General features: G+C 50.9%; 1 protein-coding gene across 1 annotated transcript; it reads left to right on the plus strand.

The window, feature by feature from the left end:
- The first annotated feature begins 1,181 nt into the window (after nt 1-1,181).
- On the plus strand, nt 1,182-17,824 carry IGF2 (insulin like growth factor 2). Its single transcript, XM_057412856.1, has 4 exons — nt 1,182-1,483; nt 9,152-9,314; nt 16,203-16,369; nt 16,804-17,824. The coding sequence occupies exons 1-4, from the start codon at nt 1,379-1,381 to the stop codon at nt 17,044-17,046; spliced, it is 678 nt and encodes a 225-aa protein (XP_057268839.1). The 5' UTR covers nt 1,182-1,378; the 3' UTR covers nt 17,047-17,824.
- Nucleotides 17,825-26,600: the final 8,776 nt, after the last annotated feature.

Here is a 26,600-nt window from a genome sequence, read left to right on the forward strand (position 1 = left end):
GACTGACATGCAGCACGGGCAGAGAGAGCAGTGGGAGCGCGTTCAGCCCGCGCGCTGCTGTACACGCACGGTGAAGCCTGGGAAAAGTCCCTTTGCCTGAAAGGCAACTGTGCTCGCTTGCAGAAGCCCGCGGAAAGCAGAAGTGACCAAGCGAACAGGAACCTCTCCCGCTAAGGTGCTCTGAGGGGTGCAAACCCGAGGTTCTGCTGCCCTGTGGAGGGGCAGTTTCTATGCTGTCCACAAGGACGCACCCGGCTGGATGCAGGGGCTTGCTGCTGCCACTTCCTTCCTGCACTGGGACACTTAGCGCGGGACAGGCGTGCAAGCCTAGGGGAACCCTGCTGCCGGCACCCCTGAATGGCTGTGCGTTCACCGGGGAGCCCTTCGGAGCAGCTCGGGGCGAGTGCGGGGCAGGACGGAGGGTGCGGACACCTGTGCCCTGTACGCACCTAGGCAGAGCCCCGGGAGCGGGATAGGCAGAGCAGTCCCCTGCTGTACCCTCTCATCTCCCTCCCAGGGCTTGGGGCTCGCTGCTCGGCAGCGAGAGGCGCTCAGAGGGTACCCCCCAGCATCTGGGGCATGGGCTCGGAGCGCAGCCCCTCACCTCCTCCCCTCACCTGCGGGGATGGCGGGGGATGCTCTCAGCCTCCCCCCGCCCTTCCACCCTCCGGGACCAGCCGGGGTGGGTCAAAGCCCCCACTCGGGAGCAACCCGCGGAGAAACCGTGCGGCAGAAACTTTCTGTCCCCTCTTCCCTCCCCGAGCTGGACTCCGGAGGGTTACGAGGGAGAAGGAGGGAAGAAAGGAAGGGAGGGAGGGAAGAGAGGGGGTTAGACCGCTCTGCAACATTATTGGCTGCGTGGCCGGGCTGGTGCTCGCTGGGGACGATAGAGCATGCCCATTGGGGGGGTATAAAAGGGGGGCAGACGAAGCGCCCTGCCTGTCTCCTCGCTCGTGGGGCAGCCAGCTGGGAGCAGCGGTCAGTCAGGCAGCCAGCCCCTCCGCCCCAGCCAGGGGGACGTAGTCAGTAAACACAAAAGTGAGAGCCACCCAAGGGGCAGCCAAAGCAGGAAGAGAGAAAGAGAAGGGAAAAAAAAAAAAAAAAGGAAAAAAAAAAAAAAAAAAAAAAAAAAGGAGGGGGAAAACAGGAAAAAAAAAAAAAAAAAAAAAAGGGGGAAAAAAAAAAAGAAACCGGAAAGAAAAGGAAAGCGCTCGCTCGCTCTCTAGAATAACAAGATACCTGATCGTAACAAAATAACATCCTTCAGACAAAATCAAGCAGGGACTTGACATACCAAAAGGCACGACGAGGAGAGCGAGCCAGGGCGCGGGAAGGCGAGCCAAAGCCGCGATCACTGCCAGGGCAGGAGAGCAGCAGCATGTCAAGCGCCGGGGCACACACGGATGAGCGCTGCCGGCAGCCTGCCTTCCTCCCCGGCCCGCCGCCGCCGCCAGAAGTTGAGAGTAGCAGCGGCATCTCCAAGGTAAGCGCCGCTCCGCTCCGCGCGGCTCCTCACAGCTTCTCCGCGGGCAGGGGCAGGAGGGCACCCCTGCGCGCGCCATGCCGGGCAGACCCATGCCGTGCCGTGCCGTGCCGTGCCATGCCGCGCCGTGCCATGCCGAGCTGCGCCGTCCCCGCTGCCCGCCGTCCCCACGCGTGTCGCTAGAGGGACCCCGAGAGCCGGCCGAGGCGCGGGCTGGCGGGGCGGCCCGCTGCGGTGGGTGCGCGGGGCATCCCCGGGGAGCAGCCGGCGGCGGCGGCGGCGCGGACAGTCTGCACCTCGGCTCCACGCCCGGAGCGGGTTGTGGGGGAGGGAGGCATTAGCAGCGCACCGTTTGCGCACCCGAGCAGCTGCGGCGTGCCAGCGCGGGGCAACCCCGCGTGGGGAGGCGCGGAGGGGCGTGCGGGGCCGGGGCTACGCGAGGTCACGCGGGGCTGCGCGGCCCCAGGCGCCCGTGGCGGTCCCGCCGCTCGCTGGACGGTGTGGGGAGCGGGAGGTGGTCGTAGCGGCGCGGTCCCGGGCAGGGACAGACAGTTCTCCGGCCTCGGAGGCCGGGGAGATTGTTAAACTCTCTTCTGCAAAACACTGCTGTGTGTTGGGTCTCGGAGGGATAAAAATACAGAGAGGAAAAACAAGAAAGCGAAGCCAAAATGGAGTGAGAGTTAATGGTTGGCATGCAGCCTTCGACTTTGTGTGATTTTTATTTTTTTCTTCTTCTTCTTCCTGCCCAATTGCATTTCCCTACAGTAATTGTTTTAAGAGCACAACTTGGAAAGGTTTTAGCACTCTGTTGAGCAGTAGGGAACTGGGGCACATGAGGAAACTCGGATTTAGCGTAACCATACCAGCAGATGTGGCTGCCTTGCCTTGAGCCAGTGGTACTTTAGCAGGGTTTCTGGTGACCCAGGGCTCACACCGGCAGTGTGGAGCAATCAAGTGTAAAAACAAGGGTTGTGGGGGTGGTTTTAAATAGACACCTCGGGAGAACCGCTGCTCTCAACCCTTGAGCCGAGGCTTCCTATACAAAGTCTGTCGTTCTCTTCCATATGCTGGGATATGCTTGGGAGGCTGAGGCCTGGTTTTCTTTGGGTTTATTTGTTGTCAGGTTGTGCGTGAGTGTGTGTGTGTGGTTTTCCCTTTCACTTCGCAGGGTTCAGCGTGTTGTTTTTTTTTATTCCTCGTCTTGCCTTGATTTAGAGGGGAGTTGAGGAGCCTGGGTCACGTGCTTTTGTGAGGGTGACTTTGTGCTAAGGACATCTGGAGGAATAAAACTGACTGACACTTCTGATTTGAGCTTCACTGAGCTGTTCTGGACCCAACTTGACAATTTTGGTGGGGGTGAATGGGTCAGAGCTGTAAATCTTGTTTCATGTTGTCAACACCCACACAAGTTCACTCAGCCTTTCAAAGGGGCTATCCCGGCTCCTGTGAAAATTCATTAAGGGATAAAAGATTTGACACCGTGGGTCCCCTCCCACCGCCTCATGAAATTTGAGAGCCAAAATGTGTCTGCGTCTGTGTCCCAGCGTTTTTTCTGACAGGTGATCCTTTTTGCAGTCTGGCTGGAGGGCTGCTGCTTTGACCAGGCAACCCGGAGGTGTCAGTGCGTGTCTTCCCATTGATTCCTATGGGCTTCAGCGTGAGCCCGGCTTTCCTCACAGAGCACCAGAGAAAAGCGTTTCTGTACTTTTTTTAAATAAAGCAAACACAGCAGGTGAGGTCTTATTTTTAGAGGGACCAAGGAGCTGGTGTGTTTCCAGCAGTGCATACGAGCACTGTAAGTGGCCCACCCTCTCCGTGCTCGTGTCCTGGGACTGACCTTTCCGATCCTTCTTTGGATTGCCTTTGCTTTTAGAGGCTGCTGTGTGTCTTAAATGGGGCAAAGAGATACCGGCGTCCCTCAACGCATTTGGGTAAGGTGTCAGGAGAGGTGGGGGCACCAGGGGAAGAAATCTGCCTTGAGGTTGCAGCCCAGCTCTGAAAGGGTTAAAGCCGCTCTGCCAAGACATAAAGCAAGTTCAACGTGTTGTGGGAATATCACTTGCCAACAGACTCCAGTCACCACAATTTCTGATTTAACAGCTTAACTTGCTGTTAACTTTCCCTGATATACTCCAGGTTTTAGATGGGAATGCAGAAAGGAGAGAGGAACAATAAAGAAAGGAGTTAAGTGAGGCTACTAAAATGGACTTAAATCCCTTCACTGGATCCTGCCAGCTGTCTTTAGAAGAGTTAAGCAAGATTGTGTTTCCTTTTTTTTTTAATGCAATAAATCAAATGTTTCTGGGCTGCATACCAAAATTTGTGCAATACAGCCTTACTCCCCAGTGGGGTGAGTAAATGGTACTGAATACCCCATTCACCTTTTTCAGCTTGATTTTTCCATAGCTATGGTAGTTCTTGCTGAGGCACGTATAGACATGGGGTGTGGGCAGCGCTCCCCTGTCCCCAGGCAGAGGAGGCAGGTGCCCCTCCCCAGTTGCCTGGAGAGAGGCTCTGGAGGCAGGAAGGTGACCCCTGATGTGGGGTCGCTGCTGATGGGGATGAGCAGTGAAGACAAAAAAGTGAGGGCTAAAAATAGTGGCAGCATTGCCAACCTCAGCCATATGAATGTCATGTGAGCCAGGTGCCAAGGATCGTGAGGTTTTTATTTTTTCCAAGCCTGAGAAAAACCTCTGGTCCTAGGTTGGTTTTGTTTGTCTGACAGCTCCATGGTTGAAAGTTTTGTGTTTTGAAGCTTGCTTCTTCCAAGTTGCGGGTTGGAAATGTCCTCCTTTCTCTTTTAGATGGAAAGGAATGCTCTTCTGCAGCACAGCACACAGTAGCTCCTGTCCCTCTGGGTACCTCTTCCTTGTGCCTCTGCCCAAGATGCAGCCCCTGTGTGTTTTTCAGCTGCCAGGACACCTGACTCTCCCCGCTGGCTTCCAACAGCTGTTTGCTACTTGGCACCTTGGGGTGTTGTGGCCTGGTGCCATGCATGAGGTTGCCTGTGGGCAGGCGTGGCATTCACTTGGCACGTGTGAGGTTGGCATGTACCCCTGTCCAGCCCCTCCAGGAGACCTGCGCTCAAAACCGGGTCAGCTGCCTGCTCTGCTGAAGCTGCCCACCAAGAGGAGTAGCACAGAGAGATAGATGCTCAATGTCTTTCACAGGCAGTCATCAGAAGAGCACAACCTCAGTTTGCCTGCTTTGTCTTAGAGGGGTGGAGGCTGATGGAGGCTGGGATGTGCAGCCTGGGGTTTTCCCCTCCTGCACACACCACTGGGTTCGGGCTGATGACTTTTAGCTGTGCTCCCTTATAAACACTGCACTGCTCTACAGAGAAGTGAGATTCTTTTTTCTTTTTTGCTGTCCAAATCCAAATTTTGCAGACTGGGCCATCTGTCAATTCCCTCCTACGTTGTTCTGTTCATATTACATTGTAATGAAGGCCAGACTGAAGAAGGAATTAGGTCAGACAGGAGGTTTAGTCTCTGTTTTTGGGGAGATGTTTGTTGCCCAAGAGAGGCATCGTGGTTTGGTTGGCTCAGGACAAGCCTGGATGCAAGGGATGCCTGAGCTGTCCTCTGAGATTTGGCAACTGGGCCTTTTAGCACATTGTGGCCTCTTGGCCCCTACTCCCCAGCAGCTGGACAGAAATCGCAGATCCAGCTGATTCTGCAGCAAATCCTGAAAAAATCCTTTAACAGCCTCAGGTGGAAGGGGGGCTCTGCTGCAGAACTGCCCCTTGGGCTCGCTTCAGGCATGCCACAGCCACTTCAAGAAGACCCTCTCTGTTGGAGTGTTCCTGCTGGCTGGATGGCTGCTGAGAGGTGTTTGGGGGTCTCCAGCCATGGGTGCAGCAGTGTGTGCTGCAAGGGGGGAAATACACAGGAGTCAAGGCAGCAGCATCAACCCGGGTATGGCAGCTCAGCTCTGAGCTGGCTCACGTGGCAGCCTGGGGTCATGTGGGGACTTGGGGACATGGGAGAAGGCGGGAGAGGGACACAAAAGATGAAGAGCAAAGCCGATCCACTCCAGGCAAGGAGAGGTGAGTGGTGTGCTCCAATGGCTTGTCTTAGCCTCTTTGGCAACAAGATGGCTACTCTCAGACACGTGTTGTTCAGAGGAGCTTTAGGTGCAATTCCCAGGATGGTAAAGGACACCTGTGCAACCAAGAAATTCCTCTTGCATCACCCTCTGGCACACTGCATGGGGTTTGAGACTTCGTTAGGGGGAATTCAGCACTCAGGTTGCTGGGGATCCGGCATATCTTGCACTGCCATTCCCACTGCCCATGGTTAAAACTGGATCCTGAAACGTTTGAGCTCTCCACACGCATGTGAGGTGGAATGGCAGCTGGCCCTGCTGATTCAACCCATTTTGGCAAGGATGAAACTTTGGTGGGTGTAGCCTCTCTCCTAGCAGAGATGGGACCTTGTTCTTTCGGAAAGCACCCTGCTGCCTTATTCCTGTTATGTCTTACATGAGAGAGGCGTTCTGATAAAAATTGACGGGTTTTCCAGCCATTGGTGTGAATTTACCCTGTCCCACAGCTGAGGGGGCTGTCCCTGAATGAATGCTTGGACTAGAATCCAAAAGCAGTGCTGTCTCCCATTTCCAGGGGAGAATGAAAGCTTGGATGGTTTCAGAGGGCTTTGCTTCATGGTGCTGAGCAGGATTTGGCCATGACAACAGAAGCCGCATGCAACCTGTGCAGCTGGCATGGTGTTTGCACCAGATCGCAGGCTGCAGGTACCCAGCCGTGCCGTGCCACCTTGTTTTGGGGAGCAGCGCCTGCTCCAGCGGCCATGGCAGGGTGGGTGCAAGCTTTTGTGAGTGGGATGCTGCTCATGCTTGCTAAGGAGGAGCAGGAGTGGGAAAAGATCAATTGAAAGGTCATCAGGATGCACTGAGCTGGTGATGGCACTGTGGGAGACTGTCTAGCCTTTTTGGGTGAACCCTGGGGCCTTTTCTTCTGTAGGTCCAAAGCAAGAGGGAAGTGCTTATGGGGTTGGGTTGCAGTTCCATCAAGCTGGAGAGAAACTGCAGCACTGGGTAGTAAATAAAGATGCTTTTTGATTTGCTGCCCAGTTTCTTGTTACACAGCTGCTGGAGGGAGGGAGGAGATGCCAAGGTGACAGCGATGAAAAGGACTGGAAGTTGACGCATGGGCAAAGGGGGACATCAGTGCGTCACACACCTCCACATTGGCCTGGCTCTGGATGACAGTGTTGGGGCCCTAACTGTCCTCATGGCTTTGGGCGAACTTCTTGGCCAGGGTTACAAGATGCATGGTCATCCTAGCAGAGCTCACAGTGGAGGCAGAGAAGGCTGCCAGGGGCCACCTTGTGCTTGTGGTGCAGGTTGTGCAGGAGTGGGTATTTTCCAAGGAGCACAGTATTTTTTTCCAGAGAAGGTATCAGGTCTCCCTAGCATCAGATATCGCCCTGCTGACAAAAACTTGCTCTCCCCTTGCTTCAGAGCATCTCACCCCTTTCTTTAGACTGAATGTGGAGGAAAAAATGCCTTTGTCACCCATGCCACCAAGCAAGCCCCTTCTGGGGGGCTGTGTCTGGCTTGGGGAAGGCCAGCAGGCAGACTGCTTGTTAGCCACTGTGCTCACAGCCAGCATGAGCCTAATTGGGGATGAGGGATTATTTGGGTGTCCTGAAGTCCCATGTCAGCAGCTTCAACAGCAGCACTGGCTGGCACACATCTGCTGCCCCAGCAATGAGCTGCCAGTGCTTCCTGCACCCTGGGGACACCAGCAATCAGGAGCTGCATGTAAAAAAAGGGGGGAAAAGAAAAGCATCATTGGGCTCTTGTCAGCTGGAGATCTGGCTGCCAATTCTGCCGCATCAGGGGCATGGCTCAAGCAGTGAAGATGATGCTGTGGTCATGCTGGGGAGGCCCAATATACACTTGTTGGCCGGCCGCTTGGTAAAAAAATCAAGGTGAAAATGTGTTGGTGGCAAAACACTGTAGCTAGGAAGTGTGGTGCAAGCACAGCCTAGTGCTATCCCTCTGCTCCCATATAATAGAGATCAAAGCCCCCTCAGTGTGCTCTGGGGACTGGTGCTACTGGAAAAGCCGGTCCAGGTCCCATCACTTGCTGGTTTGAGCCCAGTTTGTTCCTAGGGCTGCTGCCTCTCTTGTCCAGAGCCCTGGAGGGGTTTTGACAGCCTTGCGGGTCTCTGTCAGCGCAGGCTGAGCAATACGATGGGCATTAAAGCATGCGCAGGGAGGATGCCCCCCTCAGCCCACTCCAACGAAACCTCTGTTTTGGCTTTTCTCAGTGCTGATTCCTGTCATTCCGCTGCTCAGAAGAGTTTACGACTTGTAAGCACAGCACATTTCTATCAGCGACAATTTGAGCTATGTGCTAGCAAAAAATTGGTAGCAAGGGTGGCTTTATTGCTGGCAGGACTGTAGCGGTGCCCTGGGGGAGCTGGGCTAATTTCCTGGCTGCACTGCAGACTTCCCCTGTGACCTTGGGCAAGTCATTTAATCTATCCTGGGCTTCGGCTCCATCTCTGAGCGTCCCGGGGGGGGGGTGGGGGGTGTGGGGTGGTGGTGGTGGTGAGGTAATATTCATTAACTGATAATATTCTCATGTTGCTCAGATGTTATGGTGATGAAGGCTGGATGTGAAACCCAGCATCTTGTCTGAGTGTTAGCAGGGAGCGGGGATGCTCTGCTTGAGATTTAGCATTACCCCATGCCAGCTGCTGTCTTGCTATGCTTCCCCTTTTCATTTTGTGTTCACCTGTCTGGCCACCATTGTCATTTGGCTGTATATATACAGTAATGGTCATCACTGAGGGACTGTAATGCCTTGAAGCATCCAGGGGTTTTGCCTCATCCAGTGAGGCTATAGTACCCTCTCTTCACACCTGCAGAATCTGACATGGAGGTAAAACTGTTTGCTGGAGCTGAGTCAGGAGAAATCTTTGGGTTAGTTAGGAAATATCCAGGGAGTTTTTTTTTTAATCCTTCACACCAGCTTATACCCCCTTGGCCCTCCTTGGTGATGCCTCAGGCAGCTTTTCTGTGGGACTGCTTTGATTCTGAGGGATGTCTTCTTGGTCCCAGCTCTCATCAGCAAACACAGCTTGTGCAATCAGCCCCTCGATTGCCTGAGCCTCGGCTGTACAAGTCTCTCACACGCTCAGGGCAAAGGCCGCTCCTTGGCAAAACCCAGCTTTCCTCAAAAGCAGCTCTAGGACAGGTTGAAACTTCATTTGATTCTGCTTTGGGTGAGCATGTGTTCATGTGGGTCATGAAAACCTATAATCAGAAATGAAAAAGAAATGCCTTCCAATAATCATTTGGATGATCTCTCATGCAAAAGGGGTGTAAAATAAAAAATCATGCTGTTGAAAGAGCAGGGGGAATAAAAGCCTTTCAGAGGTAGGCTGAAGTGGGATTTTACAATGGAAAAAACTGCTTCAATCCAAACTTTGTCTGATCAGAGCAGCTGGCTGGTGGGGTGAGAGCAGGGAGCCAGCCTTGCACCAGTGGCCAGCTCAGGGCTGCAGGTCCTGCTCTGCAGCATCCTGACATGTCTGGGCATCAAACCCCAGGCATGCTGTGGTGAGGGGCTTTGCCTAGGGTAGATGGCAGAGAGGGGTGTCTCGTGCCACGTTAACACTGTGCCTTTGTCCCCAGGTGCAGAGGATGTGTGCAGCGAGGAGGATGCTGCTGCTTCTGCTGGCTTTCCTGGCCTATGCGCTGGATTCAGCTGCAGCGTATGGCACGGCGGAGACCCTGTGTGGCGGGGAGCTGGTGGACACGCTGCAGTTCGTCTGCGGGGACAGGGGCTTCTACTTCAGTAAGTGCTGGGCCGCTGTTGTCAGCGGGCAGGATGCTGCTCCCACCCCATGTCTTGCTTCAGTGGAGCTGGGATGAGAGGGAAAGGAGGGGTTTCCCAGTCTGGCTGGGAAGGCTTTTTGTGGTTTCCTTCTGCATGGTGGTAGGCCTGGAAATGAATGAGAAAAGCAATATGCTCAGTCCCATGAGGAAAGTGGGTCCAGCATTTGATGCTTGGGAAAATCAAATATCGCTGGGGAGCCATAGGTGGTTGGCTCACCAAGGATGTTAAAATAATAAGGATGTCTGCAGCCAGCTCTCTGCTGAGCTTGGGCCCTGGCTTATTTTTAAACCTTGCTGCCTACGTGCTTCACCCGAGAGCAGGCATGGATCTGGGCACTCCACCTTTCTGTGCAGGCTTTGTTTGGGAATGACAGCAGTTTCTAGGCTGCTCCCAAAACACGCTTTGTGGCCTGCTGGATACCCAGTGGTGAACTTGTCGCTGAAAAGTGATGTCTTACCATTTTTGCAGCACATCTTGTGCAAAAAAATGCAGTGTTTCAGTCATCCACAGAGTGCAGGTGACTTCAGGACAGTTGGCTGGAATGGGCTTTCCACCATGATGCTTGGGGGTTTGGACTGTTGGCATTAGCAATACAATGGCTTAGCTGGCAAACAGGGAGGAAGAGAAAATCACTAGCAATGGACACTCAGTAATCTATCAGCAAAGGTGTCTTGAGTTTCATGCCTTGTTCTGGTGTTTTGGTCCTCTGCTCATCTTGGTAGAGGGAAGACCCTGTGTCTTGCCACCTTCTGTGAACTGAGCCGAAGAGTGACTGACTACAGGAAAGATGCAAATGAAGCAGGGGGAAGAGGAAGGTGATACCAGATGTACATGGTGCCATGCACTTGGCAGTCTTGCCTCTGCCTTGGGAAAATGAAATAAAAAGTCATTTTCACGTAACAGGGTGGTTTTGGAGTAGTGGAGTTAAGAGCCAGCCTCCCTCTTGTTCCAGTGTGCCTGTGCAGAGAACAGGGTGCTGCAGGAGACTACCCTGGATGTCCCTTCCCAACTTAGGTCCTCAGCCAGACTTGGCTGAGGTTGGGCAGGGAGAAGTGCAGGAATCCTCCATCCAGCAGCAGCTGTGTAACTTTGGGCAGGTGGTCGGGCCGCAGGTGGCTTTGCAGCTCACTGGGGTGATCACCCTGCCCTATCCCAGCTGAGCAGCAGATGTTCGCACCATGCTCAGGGTGTTGTGGGCAGGTGGCGCTTTTGGGGACACCCTGAGGACACTTCCTTCCTCTTGCTGAGTGGCAAGGGTTTGCATGTCAGCTCCCCTTCCTCTTCTCATCTCTCCCTTCCACCTTTCCTCTCCCAGCGAGCCCTGTGCCGTAGCTTAGACAAGGCAGTGAGTCCAGGACTGGCCTTACTGGTGCGTCGAGGAGGCAAGCTGCTGTCCTGCTATAACACCTCTTCCTCTCCCTCCGATATATAGAGGAGAGCCCATTTCCATCCCATGGTTTCTCTTCCCTCCTCCCCCTCTCTAGGGATGAAAGGGAATGGGGCTTTTGTTTTACGGACAAACTGACCTCCTTTCACCTCAAGTAACCCAGCAGTCCAGGCCAAAATAAAAACACTTTTGAAGGCAGAGAAGTTGCTTGGTGCCAAGTGGCCAATCTGATGCTTGCAAGGGAATTCTTGCCTTTTTTTTTTTTTTTTTTTTGTCCTCTCCTGTCCCCCCTTTTTCTTTCTGAGTATTTCTGCACAGCTCAGGTGCTGGGGGATGAAACAAAGTCCCATTTTAACCACTTCAGCATCTGTCCAGCATGTGCTGTGCAGGGCTGAAGACATTTGGGTGATGGCTCTCTTTGACAAAGGGTTTGGATATCCCCAGCTTGCTTCACTTTTTCCCCTCTACCTCCATCTGTTGTCCTCATAAAGTGATTCATTCTCCTGACCATACTCATCTTCGCTCCTAAACCCTCATGGCTGCACTATTATCACCATGTAGGCTCAGTAGGGCATTGGTTATATTACATGATCATGGGTTTACATCTTAAAACTGGACCTGGGTTTGTCATGAATACTTCAAGCACGGGACATGTGTCCTTGTGTTAGCACAGGCTGCTCATATTCATTTGTACAGGAGGTAAATTACGTGGGCAGCCTTGTCCTGCAAGTACAGGTGGGCCCTGCTGGATGGGGCTTGTTGCAAGTATCCAACTGGTAATTTTGGAAATAAACCCAAAAAATGATACAAAAATGCATTATCGGTTTTCTGCTGCAGCAGTGATTTAAGATCTTAACTGATGCTCTACATTCTTACAAGAAAACACTTAGCTAGCGAAGCTACCTCTGAAATGCAGCACTGTTTGCACCCATGCAAGGGAATACAATGTGCTGATAGTGTGCCATTCTCCTGGCATCTGGCGATGGGGTAGTATGCAGCCCAGACTGAGGAGGGTGCACCCCCTCATAACGGGGGTGCCCATCTGTCTGCTGGCTTGGGGAGCAAGTCTCAGCCCCCAGGTGCCCTTGGAGGTACCATGGCTGGCTAGTGCTCAGGGCTGAAGATGCTGAAGCTGACTCTAAGAGCTGGGGCTGCAAAAGAGCTACACCAGGAGGGGAAGGAGCCAGCAGCACTAGTGTTTCTTGCCATGGGATGCAGGGTGAGCATGGCAGCGTGCACCACTCCAGCCCTGTGCTGCATCCCAGGGGTGCCTGGGCAAGCTGCAGCTGGAGCCATACATGCATTGTTCTCTGCCCCAGTTGTAATTCCTCCCCTCTGTGACTTTTAAGGCTTTTGGGCACCTGATCTGCAGGTGCCAGCAAGGTGGTGATATCCCACTGTGGCTCTGCTCTGTTGGGACCCCCAGTCCGTGCTCACTAGCACCCGTCCTGGCAATGGCAGCATGGCTCACTGAGGGATGCTGAGTGCAGCTCTGAGTGAAGAAAGTGGGGCAGACCTAGAGGAAGCCCTGGCCACGGAATTGCTGTCATGCAGTGCTGGCAGGGAGGGGAGAAGGGGCTGCAGGGGGAGAGGCATCGAACTTCTCTGTAAACAACAGCTCCCGTTTCCTCCTTTCCAACAGCTGATAAGAATTTAGCTCTTTGCAGCCGCTTGTGCTGACAGGGCACATTCTTGCGCACCCGCCGCTCCTCTGAATAATACTAGGAAAAAGCAGGGGGGAAAGTGTGGTGCTGGGGTGGGGGAGGGACAGGCCAGGGGCACTGGGACGGGGCCTGGTGCCGCACAAAGGCCCCCTTGTTGCTCCCAACATTCCTGCGACAGGGGCGCAGGGGCTGTTTACACCCAAAGTCCCCTTCCACTCGGCTTGCGGCCTGATTGACCGGACAAGAGGGGACCCGGCCAGGGTGGCACTGGCACCGCGCACCCTTCCCTGCGGCCCTGGTGAGAGTGGGGAGCCTGGAGCAGCAGGGTGGTGATGCCAGGGAAGGAACTCTCCTGTCCCACTCCAGTGCAGAGGAATACCTGTGCTGCAGGTACATGGCCACTGGGTTCTCCCAGGAATGGGTTTGGCTTTGTGCTCCCACTGGGATGCTCAGCTCTCTGTCAGAATAGCCTGCTGCCAGATGGGAATAACCCTGGGCAGCCAGAGGGCTTTGAATCATTGGACTTAGCATCACTGGGCTTTGCACTGCAGGGCTCGGCCCCTCAGCAGAGCTGTGGGAGGTTGTAGTGAAGCACAACTTGGAGAAAAGAGGGCATAGCCATTCACTGAAGGCCAAGAGGAAGTGCACTTCCTCAGGAGGAGGTTGTCATTGCTGCAGTGGGAAGTGGCTCATATGGCAATGCAGACTGCTGCCCGCCCAGCTCTCCCGTGTGGGCAGGGGACAAAGGAGCAAATCCTTCCCTGGGTTTGGCAGTGGCAGTAAAGCAAGATGCCACCCATGGGCAGAAGCCAGGAAATTCAACCTTTAGTCCGTGCGTAAATTGTGTTATGGAACAAACATTTTTCCCAGTCCAGGTCAGCAGCGATACCGGTGTTAACCACCAATGACCTGGCATCTCTTCCTGGGGTTGTTGTCTCCAGGTACTTTCAGGGACTAAATCCCTGTTTGTTTTGTTTGCCTGTTTTTTTTTTCCTAAAGTAACTCTCCCACAGAGGACCATATTGGCATTTGGCGAGATCTGTACCAACAATTATGTAATGGAAAATGTGCCCTATCAGACCATCGCGGTGGAGCTGGCAGCAGTGCCAGCAAGGGGAGCAGCATGCAGTGGCTTCATGCAAAAGAAAAGGCAGCCATGGGGCTAGTGGCCGTGCGTGTGCCCACAGATCTGGCAGGGGCAGTGAGTGGGGAGAAAAGAGCCATGCCACCACGGTGGTCCCTGCCGGGAGCTCAGCCTGGTGGTGCCACACCAGGGTGTTTGCAAGCGTGCTGCTGTGATCTTCCCATGTGCTCCCATGCCACAGAGTGCTCATGTTGGCAAGGTGGTGAAATGGTCCCGATTTCCTTGTTTTTTTTTCCCACCCTCTTCTTTCCAAACAAACACATAGCTGCAAGCGGGCAATTTCTGTTTTTGAGAGGAGACGTGTAACCTTTCAAAACCTCAAGTTCTCCCCAAACTGTGTGTGTTGTCACTTGTGCAACATTCTGTTCAGCGGGAGTGTGAAGGCAGCCCTGTGGGGATGTGCTAGCAAGAGGGGGTGACTTGATTTTTTTCTCTTTTCCTTCCAACCTCTCCTTCTGCCCATGCTCAGGATGCCTTTCTGGAGCAACCTAATGCTTCAGCAACCTGCCACACATGCAGGTTTGGCAGTGGGGTCGGTAGGTGATGACTGGGGGCCATATGTGTTGCGGAATGCAGCAGCAGCAGCATAAGTCTCCCATACATCTTGCTGGGCATTGCATGCATATAGAAGAATACATGCACCTGCCCCTAATCTGATTCCTCTCTCCCATCTTCCTTGGGCATTGCAACCTGGATTGCCTTCACTGGTATCATTCATACAGCTGTAGGCACCCAACACACCTGCCCTGCCTTTAAAGGGAGGGACTAATTCGGTGTGCTTGTTGGCCACAAGCATTTACAGAGAGAAAGTTAAACTCCTCAGAGTGCTCCCTTTGCTGAGCCTTTACCAAGAGGGAACTGTTCTTTTCACCTTCCTGTAGGGCTGGCTAAAGGTCATGTCTGAGTTTTTTTCCTAAGAAAAAAGAAAATGAGGGTGGTGGCTCAGGGGAGATGAATATGAAAAGCAAAACATTTGACATGACTGCTGGAGATGCACTGCATGTATGGGTCAGCTGCCCCATCACCCTGCGCCCTGATGCTGCACTTGCTCTCATGACCTATGAATGCAGTGGCAATGCATGGGCATGGAGCAGAGGGCTCCCTGCGGATGGGGGCACAGATGATTGTAACAGAGCAGGTAGAGCAGGTGTTCTGCCACCGGGGGCTTTGCTCTTGCAGAGTCCATGGTGAAGTATGGTTGTGGGGTTTTGGATGCCAGAATTGCACACATGGGGTGCATTGTACATGCAGGACTGCACTGAACATGCAGGTCAGCATTGCACATGCATGTTTATATTGCGCATACAGGGCTGCTTTTCACATGTAGGGTTGCACTGCATACACAGAAAACTCCTGTGCTTTGTACTTTGTCCCGAGGCACTTTGGGTGGGCACCCAGATGGAAATTTCCCTCAGGGAAATTGCAAGCTAGGGCCCCAGAACGTTCAACCAGGCCAAATACTTGAGTGCCTGCTTCATTAATGGTGCAGGAGTGGATTACAGGTTGTGCACAGGGCCAGCATGGACCATTTCGTTTGTTCCTGCAGAGAGGTAGGGGCTCAGCATGGCATGGTGAGCAGCATTAGACATTGCATTTCCACTACTTGCTCTCAGTTTTTCCCATGCCCAAATTCTCCTGGATGGAATGTGGTACAGGATCCTGCTTGCAAGCCCCGCTGATGCCAGCTCTGCTCCTCTCCCTTGGAGCACCTTGTGCTGGGAAAAGGTGCTGATGGCAGTGTGTGGAGCCCTGGCTGCAAATCCCGGAACAGCACAAGTACATAACATATCGTGCACAGAAGTGCAGAGAAAATCCCTTTGTTTTGGGCCAGTTTGTATTTTGGAAGTTGCAATTCCCAAGCAAATTTGTTTTGCATGAGAAATTCAAATTTGCCCATGTCTTTTATTTTGAGAGTGGAAGGAAGACCAGTAAAACTGATGTAAGATTTTCCTCCGAAGTGCTTTGGCCATCATTAAGCAGTTATACGAAATGCATACGGTTGTTGCTGCACTGGACACGGGCTTACTCATCCTTCTTCAGGCAGAAATGGGAGAGGAACCCTTATTAAAAGATTAAGTTTAATAGCTATTCTTGGCAGGTGTGGGAGCCTGTATTCTTTCTGCAGCTGTCTCAGAGCTGTCCCATCTGGTAAAATTTAGCCGCCTTGGTTCGCTTCACCTGCCTGAGTGTCAACCCGGCGGAGGGAGGTTGGCAGCTGCAACGCCGTGCTGCCTCTTTCTAGTAAAACTTGCTTGCCAGGATCAACATCGGAGACGGTCACAGTAATCGGCGCAGTGCTGGCGGCTGGGCTTGGGCTTCCTTGCTTTAGCTGCGCCCAGAAAGGCTGCCTGTGCTGAAGGTGGAGGGGAATAAATCACCACCGTAGAAAGTGCCTTTAATTAGTGCTGCGCGCACGTGGGGAGCCCTGTTGGCATTAACAGCGTTAGTCTGGGACAGTCTTAATGTGAAAATCGTCTGGTTTGCAGGCACATGTCAGCTGGTTTGGGAGAAGCGCTGCTGGTTTTGAAGTGTGGACCCACCAGTCTCTGATTGCTGGTGGAGGGATGCCGGCAAGGGGATGTTTTGCTGTTGAGGTGGGTAGAGGGTCCAGTCCAGGTTGGCAGCTAACACTGGGGTCTCTGCTGTTGCAGGTAGACCGGTGGGGCGAAATAACCGGCGGATCAACCGCGGGATTGTGGAGGAGTGCTGCTTTCGGAGCTGCGACCTGGCTCTGCTGGAAACCTACTGCGCCAAGTCTGTCAAGTCCGAGCGTGACCTCTCCGCCACCTCCCTGGCGGGCCTGCCGGCACTCAGCAAGGTAGGTCTGTGCCCGGATGGCAATGCTTCTCCAACATAGACAGCAAGAGAAAAGATGTGAAGGCCATGGATGGGAGACGACAAACCCCAGATGCAAAGTCTTGCTCCTGTAGAGCCTTTGAGATGGTCACCGTTGGCAACTCATGCTAAGAACCCTGTGGAAAGTCAGCTTTAATGAGGTGGGCGGCCAGAGGTGGGACAAATCATAGAATAGTTTGGGTTGGAAAGAACCTTTTAATGTCATCTGGTCCAAATCCCCTGCAATGAGCAGGGACATTTTCAGCTAGACCAGGTTGCTCAAAGCCCTGTCCAGACTGACCTTGAGTATTTCCGGGAATGGGACAGTGTTTCCATGGGATGGATGGAGTTTAAAGAGGGGAAGCCCATCTGGAGGGCTTGCAGAGAGGCTAACACTGCTACCTCATCCTCTTGCAGGAGAGCTTCCAGAAGCCCTCGCATGCCAAGTACTCCAAGTACGATGTGTGGCAGAAGAAGAGCTCCCAGCGGCTGCAGCGGGAGGTGCCCGGCATCCTGCGGGCTCGCCAGTACCGGTGGCAGGCGGAGGGCCTGCAAGCGGCGGAGGAAGCCAAGGCTCTGCACCGTCCCCTCATCTTCCTGCCCAGCCAGAGGCCCCCTGCGGCGCGAGCCTCCCCGGAGACGGCCGGCCCCCAGAAATGAACCCTGATCAGCCGTCTCGATTTTTGATCTCCCGGGGAAGGGCGGGAGGACTGGCGAGACCCGGCCCCCGAGCCCCTCCGTCCCCGGGGCCGCCGAGCCGAAGAGCGGGGTGGTGAAGCACCCTCACGCCGCTCCGGCCCCAACCAAACAACTGACACAGCAAGGAGGGGATGGCGGCAGCGGCAGCGGCGGCGAGCAGCTCCCGCAGCATCGTCCTTTCGGGGTGGGGGGGGAGGGTTGTTTTGTTTCCCAGGCCTGTTTCGTTCCCCCGCGCCCCCAGTATTTCCAAGCCTGTACTTGCAAAGGGACAGTTTGGCACTTGAACTTTTTGCTGCCGGGCGCTGCGTGACATCCCCGGTGCCAACGCCAGAAGACAAAAGAAAGAGCAAGAGGGAAAAAGGATTTGAAGTTAAAAAATCTTTTAAAATCTTTTTTTTGTTTTTTTTTTGTTTTTTTCTCGAGAAGAAGAATCCATTCCGTGTCTTTCTTGACAATAAAGTGAAAAAATACAGTAAAATGGGAAGAAATACTGAGGGATAGAATTTTTTTGCCTCATTCCCACCCCACTTTTTTCTTTTTTTTTTTTTTTTCCTTTGGTTGTCTTATTTTTATAACTTTCTTTTGCACCTTTAAAAGAAAAACATACCTGAGAAGATGTTCCAAGGAGCCCCCATCTGCATTTTTGTGTGTGTGCTTCATTACAAGATTCCAAATCGACTTGCACCTTTTTGAAATCATCGTGAGAAGGAGAGGAAGAGGAGAGAGAAAGCGAGAAAGACAGAAGAAAAAGGAAAGGAGAAAGATGAAAAAAAAGTGAGCTGTTGCTCACTTTAAATGGAGGAGGCGTCTGCATTGCACATTTGCCACGGATTTAGTTGATTTATATATATAATATATTATATAACTTTTTTGGCAAAAAAGCACTATTTTTATGGGACATTTTGTGTAGTATCTGAAGAAGGATTGTAATGTTTAAAATGTGTTATGGTGCTAAAGTAAGTTGGAAGAGAAAAAACCCAGAAATAGCAAGGGAGGGTGGGGAGGGAAGGACAAGATAGCGAATACTGAACTTGAAATTTTAGCTTTTCGTTTTAGGAAAAGTGTGATAAATGTGTTTCTTTTCTCTTCTGAAATATAGCTTGGTCATGACCATATGAGCTAGTTGGCTGTTACTCATGTACACAGATGCACGCACACACAGAAATACATCGACACGCATCCTTTTTTAAAAAAAAAAAAAAATTAAAAAAAAAACAAAACAAAACAACCAAAACCACCACAATTTAGACTAAAAGGGAACTGTTCTAGAGGCAAACTATTTTGAATGGTGAAGGTATCGCCAGTTACAACTCAAGGCCCTGCTTCTGCATGGACCCCCGGCAGAGCTTGGCTTCCAGAGCCACAGGGGACCTACCACTTTCCTCCCCACCCTGCAGTGCTCCCGTGAGCGGGTGGGACAGCGGCCACCACCGTCAGGCCCTGCAGAACCACCAGCTCCATGCCCCACCATCTCCTTTTCCTTCTCTTGCCCCTTGCATCCTTCTCGCCGGACCCGCCCTTCCTGCCCCATGCCCCCCACTCTTCTCCTTGTGCCCCCCCCCCCCCCCCCCAGGGCTGCAGAAGAGGAGGGCTGCACCGGGTAGCTGCAGGGCTGGGACCGCTGCATGGGATGAGGGGAAAGGCAAGTCTCTGGCTTGAGGCCTGGGACTCACTGAGTGGATGGGTTTGAGAGGTGGTCGAGGGCTGTAAAATAGGTTGGCTTTAAAATAATATATATTATCTGTCTAGGAACCATAAAAAGGGGGGAATCAATTACATCTCCCTAATATATTCTCACTTGCTAATAAAATGGGGACACTCTGTTAACCAGTTCTGTACTTGCTTTGTCTTATATATCCATACATTTAAAACATAAAAAAAAAAAAGACTACTTGAATTGTATTCTATTTCGTGGTTTGGAGGGGAGGGCTAGGGGGAGTCTTGAGAGGGGGAGGATTTTAATGTGTAATCCTTTTGTTTGTTATTACCTTGCAATGTTGAGCCATGAAGCCTTTGTTTTAAAAAAATATGGCACTGCAATACACAACAAAGAAAATCCTTTATTTATTTTATTAAATATATATGGAAAGAATGAAAATCGGTCCAAATTAAAAGGGGGGGGGGGGGGGAAGGGGAGTGGGTGGGGAAGGCAGAAAAAACAGAGCAATTGCAAATGATTGACTTTTTTTTCTTTTCATGTGTCTTTTTTTAAAAGAAACCTAGTTTTTATTTTTTAAAAAGAGAAGTAAAAGCTTTCCTGGATGCTTTGTACCAAAAAAGAAAAAAAAAAAAAAGAAAAAAACCCCAACAAAATCTGTTTAAGCAAATAAATATCCATCCAGAATATGAAGCCTGACTTTTTCTTTTGCTTTTCATTTATTTTTGCTCCTGGGGTGAGAGTTGGGTGGGAAGAAGGCCACGCTGAGTGCCGCTCTTTGTGGAGGAGCAGAGTGTGTGGCAGCTTCTCTTTTTCAGGGCTCAAACCTGAAACAGAGGGTGATATGCCCTTAGAAACAGCCATGAAACCTCAATCCCATAGCAGATGTCCCTCTGAACCCACTGAGATAAATAAGCGCTTGGTGATTCTTGGTGAGATTTAGGGTGTGTTTCGCAGTGGTTGTTGGTATTTGCTTAGCTTTTACTGGTTTAGGCTGTTCCCAGATACCCTAAAGCCGGACAGGAGCTGAAGATGTCCCAAAGACAAATAAAAGAAAAAGAATGTTGTATCTAGTTGGGTTTCATAGTAGACAGTGCTTCTCTGGTTTCTTGGGGTCAATATAAGCCTCTCTTAAGTTTTCAGGGATCCTCATGTGCTGCTTTTTATCACATGCAACCATCATGCACAAATAGGAGGTAAAATACTAACGTTCCAGGCTGGTAGTAGAAAAACTGATGGGCAAAACAATGCCCAAGCACCCCTAATCCCCCCAAAATTGGGACAGTCTGTCTGGCATGGCCAAGACCCCAAGTGTCACTGTGGGGTAAGGAACATGAGTAAGGACTTCACCAAGCCCAGGCTCCTGCCTCAGATGACTTTTCCAGCTCAAAAGTGGAGTTGCTGATTTAGGCATTTAAAAATAAATGGTTTATACCAGTTTCCTTTAAAAATATCACAGTAAGCAAAACAATCTTTTTTTCTCAGAATTTGGAATTTTTGTGGCTGGTCAGGAGGGTTTTTGCACAGATGCAGGGCTGGCTTCTTCCTTTGGACATGTGTTTCATTGCAGGTGGAGAAAGGACTGCCTTCCTGTCCCTGTCCCGTCATCTACTGCAGACATCTGGTTTTCTTTGCACTGAAAGGTGTCCCTGTGAAGGGTGAGGACTGAATTCATCACAGCTTCTGGTAGCCACTGCTGGAAAATTTGCCTTTGGAACTTTTCTTTGCTGTGTAAACAGCTATCGTGGGGGACATTTAGAGATGATAAAACCAAGCAAAACTTCAGCTAAATCTCTTGCCTGCATACCCCACGGAGCAAAGCAGCAATGCTGGAAGCACCATAAGGGTGATGATGCTGTTTCCAAGCGCAGCTCATCTTTAACATTGCTTTCTGTCTTATCCTGTTGTGGGTCACCATGGGGCCAGATCAGAGCAGCTCATTTCTTTTTTGATACCAGGAGACTGTTCAAAATATGCTATCCTGCCTTTTGGCTTGGCAGGGACTGCCTTCACTTGCAAGGAAAGACTGAAGCAGCCACATGGACCTCTGAGCCTGGTCCTGGCCAGTGGGTGGAAAATGGGTTAAAACGACCTTGGCTTCAGCTCAAGTTTATCCTGTTGCCTGCAAAATCTCTTTGTAGGTTGGCAGATAAATCATGGTCTTAGCTTGAAAACCTCAGACTGCAGGCTTGAGAACAAACCCAAGATACCATGTTTGCTCAGATGGCTGGGCAGAATTGACTCTGATCTTTGTTATGATGCCTCTACACACAGATACAGCTCCAACCGATTAGCTGCTGGGTCGCAGAAGCATGGGAGGCTGCAGCAGCGGCCAGCAGTGATGCCTGGGGATGGACACCTGGAAGGTCTAGACAGTCAACACACTTCCACATTCAGCCCAGCTGGTCCAAGGACTTTCACATAATGCTCTGCTGATATACAAGAAGGTGGGTAGGCAAAGGATAATTTCAGCAGAGAAGTCCTAAAATGACATATTAGAGTCCCAGAAAAGACTGTGAAAGTCAGCCCCTCGTCCTAGCCCAGCCCTAGATCTGGATCTCAGTATTATCATGTAGCTCTGCAGGGAGCAAAGGCCAAATTTTTTGTCATAAAGCATCTCTTCAGAGGGCATTTTCCCAGTATGATACACACAGGGATGCTGGGAAAGAGGGGAAGTGCAACTTGCTGTAATGAAGTGGACAGAGTCTTTTCAAGATCTGTAAACCAGTGTCTCTGGGTAGGGGCAGATACAGGGGGAAAAACTCCACTAACCAATGCACACTTTTCCCTTCTTTTTGCCTTCTACAGTATTTTTTAGCATTATTTTATTTTATTTTATTTATTTTATTTTATTTTATTTTATATTCCAGAAATCAGCTGAGCTGTTTTCCCAGCTTCCAGTGAGTTATACTAGTGCCATCAGGATGGACTGAGCCTCCAAATTGGTTCCTCTATCTCGGTATCTCATAGCAGCTTCATCCCTTTCATTCCACCTTCTCTCAAAACATTGGTTTTTCAGTGATGTACCTGCACTAAATGAAGGGAAGAACCATGTTTGTTGTTTTTTTAAATACACCTGATTTCCTTGTTGCATGTATTATTGTCCACTGATGTTTACATGGCTGTGGGGAGGCCTGGGAAAGGCATGAATGTATTGGGGGTTATTTCGCCTGCGTTTACTCAACAGTAGACAAGATTCAGATGGTTTTTGCATGTATTGAATTTCTCATTTATAATGCAGTATCTATCAATAAAGCAAAGCAGCTATAACAACCTTCTGACATCTGGTATCTTCTTTTTTTTTTCCCCCACTTTAAGAACAAGAGAGCTGTATAACACCTTGAGGCTGGGATAGCACAGCAATTCCACAGCTCCCAGTGCAGGCAATGGGAGAGCCCCGGTTTGCAAAGACAAACAGACCCCGTGTCCTGTCTGTCATTGCCACTGAGGGGCTGGGAGTGGCTTTCACCCCTCCAGGGCACCGAGGATTCTCTGGCTGTCAATGGGCAGCGTGCTGTGGGAGACACAACTTCAACCTCGCAGAAAGGCACAGGTCCTCGCAGTAATCTTGGGGCCCGCTTCACTGCTACACACCCAGCTGCGCATGTCCCAAGGAATGTTCATTCAAATCATGTCAGCATTTGCAGAGAGCCCTGCCAGAGCCAAGAGTGGACTGAAAGCTGAGGTTTCCAACCTGCCAGGCTCTGGCTCAGCAGCAAGCAATAGCCTGGAGGCAGGAAATTTCTGAACTAGAGCGGTTTTTGGGTTGGGCAGCATGAGACATCAGACTTGACACTCAAAATGGGCTGTTCTTATCTTAATCTGGCTGTTTGCATCCCTGGGTTTGGGTTTCCAGGACAGGCAGAGTGTGCAGCAGTGATTGGAGTTGAGCAATCCACTGTAGAGCATCCATTCCCATGTGCGCTCTCCAAAGAGCAACATGGCAAGCAGCATTGGCTGGAAAGAATTAAGCATAACACAGTTTCAGATGGAAAAAAGACACTCTTTAAAGTATCTGAGTAGTTGACAGATAGCAGCAAGAGACACATGCTGAACTTACACCCTGTCACCGGCAATAGATCACCTCTTTCACTTTACAAAATTACTAGAGATAAATTCGGCTTGTACTGATTTTCAGAGCTCTCACATCTATTTCATGAACATGTTTGTGCTTCTTTGCTGGCCAGCTTTAGGAAGAGCAGAGCCTACAATTTGGGACAGTAAGATGAAATAATAAAACAAAGTATTTTCATGCTTTTCTGTGGGAGAAGTGCTGGGACAATCTCTGTGCCTCCCTGTCCTCCTACCAGTTTGTTTAGATGAAGGCCATGCTGTAAAAGACCACCAGCTTCAGCTGTGTTAGACTTGAAAGGAACTGATTTAGGAAGGCAGTCAAGACCTGGGGATCTTGCTACAAAGCTTGTTATTGGAAACAAATATTATTAAAGAAATTAATAATGTAATAATAGAGATCTTCCCCAAAGCACCCAGGTTTCTTGGCTCGCTGCCTCTACTGGCAAGCCAATGGTGTCTTATCACATCTGGTGGCTAGAAACCATCTCCTGACCACCAGATGAAGCCATCCTGATGATATCTGGTCTAATGTCAGCCCTCTCTTTTGTCTTCTCTCCATAGGTGAAAGAACCATTGCCTTCATTTCACCAAGGTGCTATGCCAAGCTCAGCCAGTATTTTGGATATAATTTTCTTCAGCTCCATGTGAGAAGAACAGGGACCTCTGACGGTGCCCCTCCAACTTCTAGGACTAAGTATCTCCCCATCATCCCCCCCCTCACAAAAAAGAAAAAAAAAAATTTAAAAATCACCAGAAACAGGAATATTGGATACTTGGTTTTCCCCTCTCAAGCCAGAAGGGCACACTGATAATGGTAATCTTTGTTTTCTTCACAGCTGGGGCATAGCTGCAAAGGAAGGGAGGCAATTAAGAGAATATTAAGACTTCATCTTCCAAGACATTGTTGCTTCTGTTCCTCCTCCCGCTCCCCTCTGTTCCCCATGCTTAGCAAAGAAAGCGGCAGGAGTATTATTTCTCAAGGCCTACACTGACGTCAATACGCAGGGTATTTATTTATGAAATCGAATCTAACAGTGGGGGAGAGAGGAGTGGAGGAAGATGGACGTGCAGAGCTAGCAGCTGCCAAGTTATAATAGAGCAGCAACCTCCCAGTATTTTTCTACCCTCTTTCTGGAGGAGGGATGCAGTGCCCAGAGCTTCAGAGGCCCAGGGAAAGTGAGACAGAAAAGAGGAACAGAAAAGGCAGGCTTAGCACTGAGATCAAAGGTGTGGAAAGGGGAGGAGCTGAACAAGATAAATAGCCTGTTTCTGGTTTGGGATATTTAGGTTCAGTGCTTGTGCAGAGAGGTTTGCACTACAGACACTTGCCTTCAGGCGGGTTCTGACCAGGCTCTAGAAGCTCTTTCCTCTCAACCTCATTGGTATTTACAAATCGGTATTTAAAAACTAGTGGGAAATTCCAGCCAAACAAATCATTTCTCCTTTTGCTGACCCATTCTTGCTCCGTGTTTCACACTCAGGCAGCGAAACAGCTGTCTGGGAAGCCCTGTACCAAAGTTAACATGATTAAATTATTCCCTGCAGTCAGTGAGAAACAGTTTGTCCATTGATATTACCATATGCAGAAGCATAGAAAGATGAAGCTCGGAAGAGCAGTTTTTTTTCTTTCCCAGGAAGATTACAAGCCCCAGTGAGAGCACCCAGACTGGGAAGGAAATCTTGAGGAGCTTGAGGAGCACAGATGACCATGACAACATAATGCCTTCACCTTCAGCTCTTGCAGGTGTTGGGGGAAAGTGCCTTTGGGCATCCCTCACCAGGCTGGAAGTCATGCATGCATATGCACTCTTTCAGGGATGGAAGTTGAGGAGGACAACTTTTGCCTTTGCCTCACCAGCTAGTAAACATAGGTAGGTCTGGGCAGCTGCAGGAGGCAAAGTGAACATGGAAATCAAATTCCCTCTCTTTAACCCTGTGGGCTCTTCCAGGCTTATTGCTGAAAAGCCTTCTCTGTACAGCTCCTCTCCCAGCTGGAGGAAAGCCTGTTACACAGCATGATGTGCAGCTGAAGGAGCCCAGGTTTGCTGTCTCTGCCTTTCCTGGGATTCCCTTGCTGACTTCGCATTACCATGCACAAAGAGGAGGTGATGCCCTGGGTGAATTCCTCCCTGCAAAGGCTCTGTTCATACCCTTGCAAACAGCGTCAAGGTGTCAGCCAGCTCTAAGCTTATTGTTTCTTCAAAATAAGGGAAGAGAGACATGTTCTGGAGATCTGTTTAACAAGTCAGACTATCTCCAGTTATATAATGGCACAAGCCCGACTGCCAGCAAATTGTTGCTCCGAGCCAGGGAAGACAATCAGATTGCCTTTCAGGGCAGCCAGCGTGCACAATGCAGGCTTTGTGCCACCCTGCCACCAGCCCCAGCATGTGCAAGCGAGCCTGACTCACCCGTCATCTTCGGAGGAAAAGGTGCGGAGGGAAAGGAAAAGCCCCTGGCTGCAGAGAGGCAGCACTCACACGTCAGTGGGTACCCCTGCACCCTGGCAGGGATCTCTGCAGAGGGCTGGGGGCGCTAGGGATGGAGCCTGTCTGCAAGCACTTTCCTGTCCCAGCAGTGAAGGGACGACGGTAAATTGGTCGTTGTGCTGCAGGGCAGAGACGGCGCTGACCCCTCTGCTGAAAACGGGATGGGAAGTTTCAGTGTCTGGCTTCCTGCGCTTCCTGGTACGCTGACAGATTTAGGCTCTCGCTGAAAGTCCTGGCACTGCCTGCAGAGTCAGTGGAAAAAATGTGGTATCTAGAGATGGGAAATACCAAACCCGCTCAGAAATGCGCGGGTGGAAAGGGAAAGGTGGTTTCCGGGTGAACTTGCATTCCTCTCCTCAATGGATGTGGATGGGAGCAGGGCTTTGGAAAATTCAGAGTCTGGACTGCTGCAATGCAACCGTTGATGAATGATAGCTGGGTCCTGCTCAAAAACACACCCGAGCCACAATACGTTTCTAGTAGGGTTATGCTACCAAAACTACATACCTGGCTAAGGGGCAGGGACTTGCCACTGCTGTCCCATTGGCATCATGGGGCTGGGACATGCCACGGAGCTGCGTATGGAAGGCATCCTTCAGATCTCCTACATGCAACAGCGGCCCTAGTTTCAGCAGGCAATAACAAATGGAGAGAAAAGATGGTCGGAAATAAAATATCTGATGTCGTCAACAGACACAGATTAATGCAGTGAAATTGCTAGTTGCTGCGAGGAGTTAGCGAAAGAAAAACACTGGGAAAAGAATGGCTATCTCTCTGATGAATAAGGGTACACGTAGCTGCATTTTACAGGGGAAGTGTTGATAAACATCACTAAACCCTCATGCTTCAGAGGAACTGAGTGCTGATAGCCCTGGGGCAGAGGAGGCTTCTGCTGGCAGCTTGCTAGAGCACTGCCGCCCACACTGAGCACTTTTACCTTGTCCTCTGCAGTGTTTGTTGCCACTGGTTTTCTGGGAAGTGGAGTGTTTAATTAAATGCACCACTGCTCTCAACCAGTCAAGAGGTTCCTACTTGCCTGGACAAAGGTGCCCATAGACTTTTTTCTGTCAAGAGCATGGCAAGCATCCTTATGGTAGTGACACTGGTTGCAAAAGCTATGTATAAGTATCTGCACTGCAAAAATACAGGTGCATCCTCTGCCTGAAGAGCTCCTTCGGTGTTCATGAAGCACACCCACTCTGAATGCCCAACATACCGTTTACTGGATGTTCGACCCATCCACACGTATCTCAGTGAAACACTAATGGCAATCATGTACTTGCCTAACACAATAC

Source organism: Pezoporus wallicus, unplaced genomic scaffold (genome assembly GCF_028554395.1).
Source record: "Pezoporus wallicus isolate ANWC-B61680 ecotype Strahan unplaced genomic scaffold, APGP_CSIRO_Pwel_v1 scaffold_6885, whole genome shotgun sequence".
Lineage (NCBI taxonomy): Eukaryota > Metazoa > Chordata > Aves > Psittaciformes > Psittacidae > Pezoporus > Pezoporus wallicus.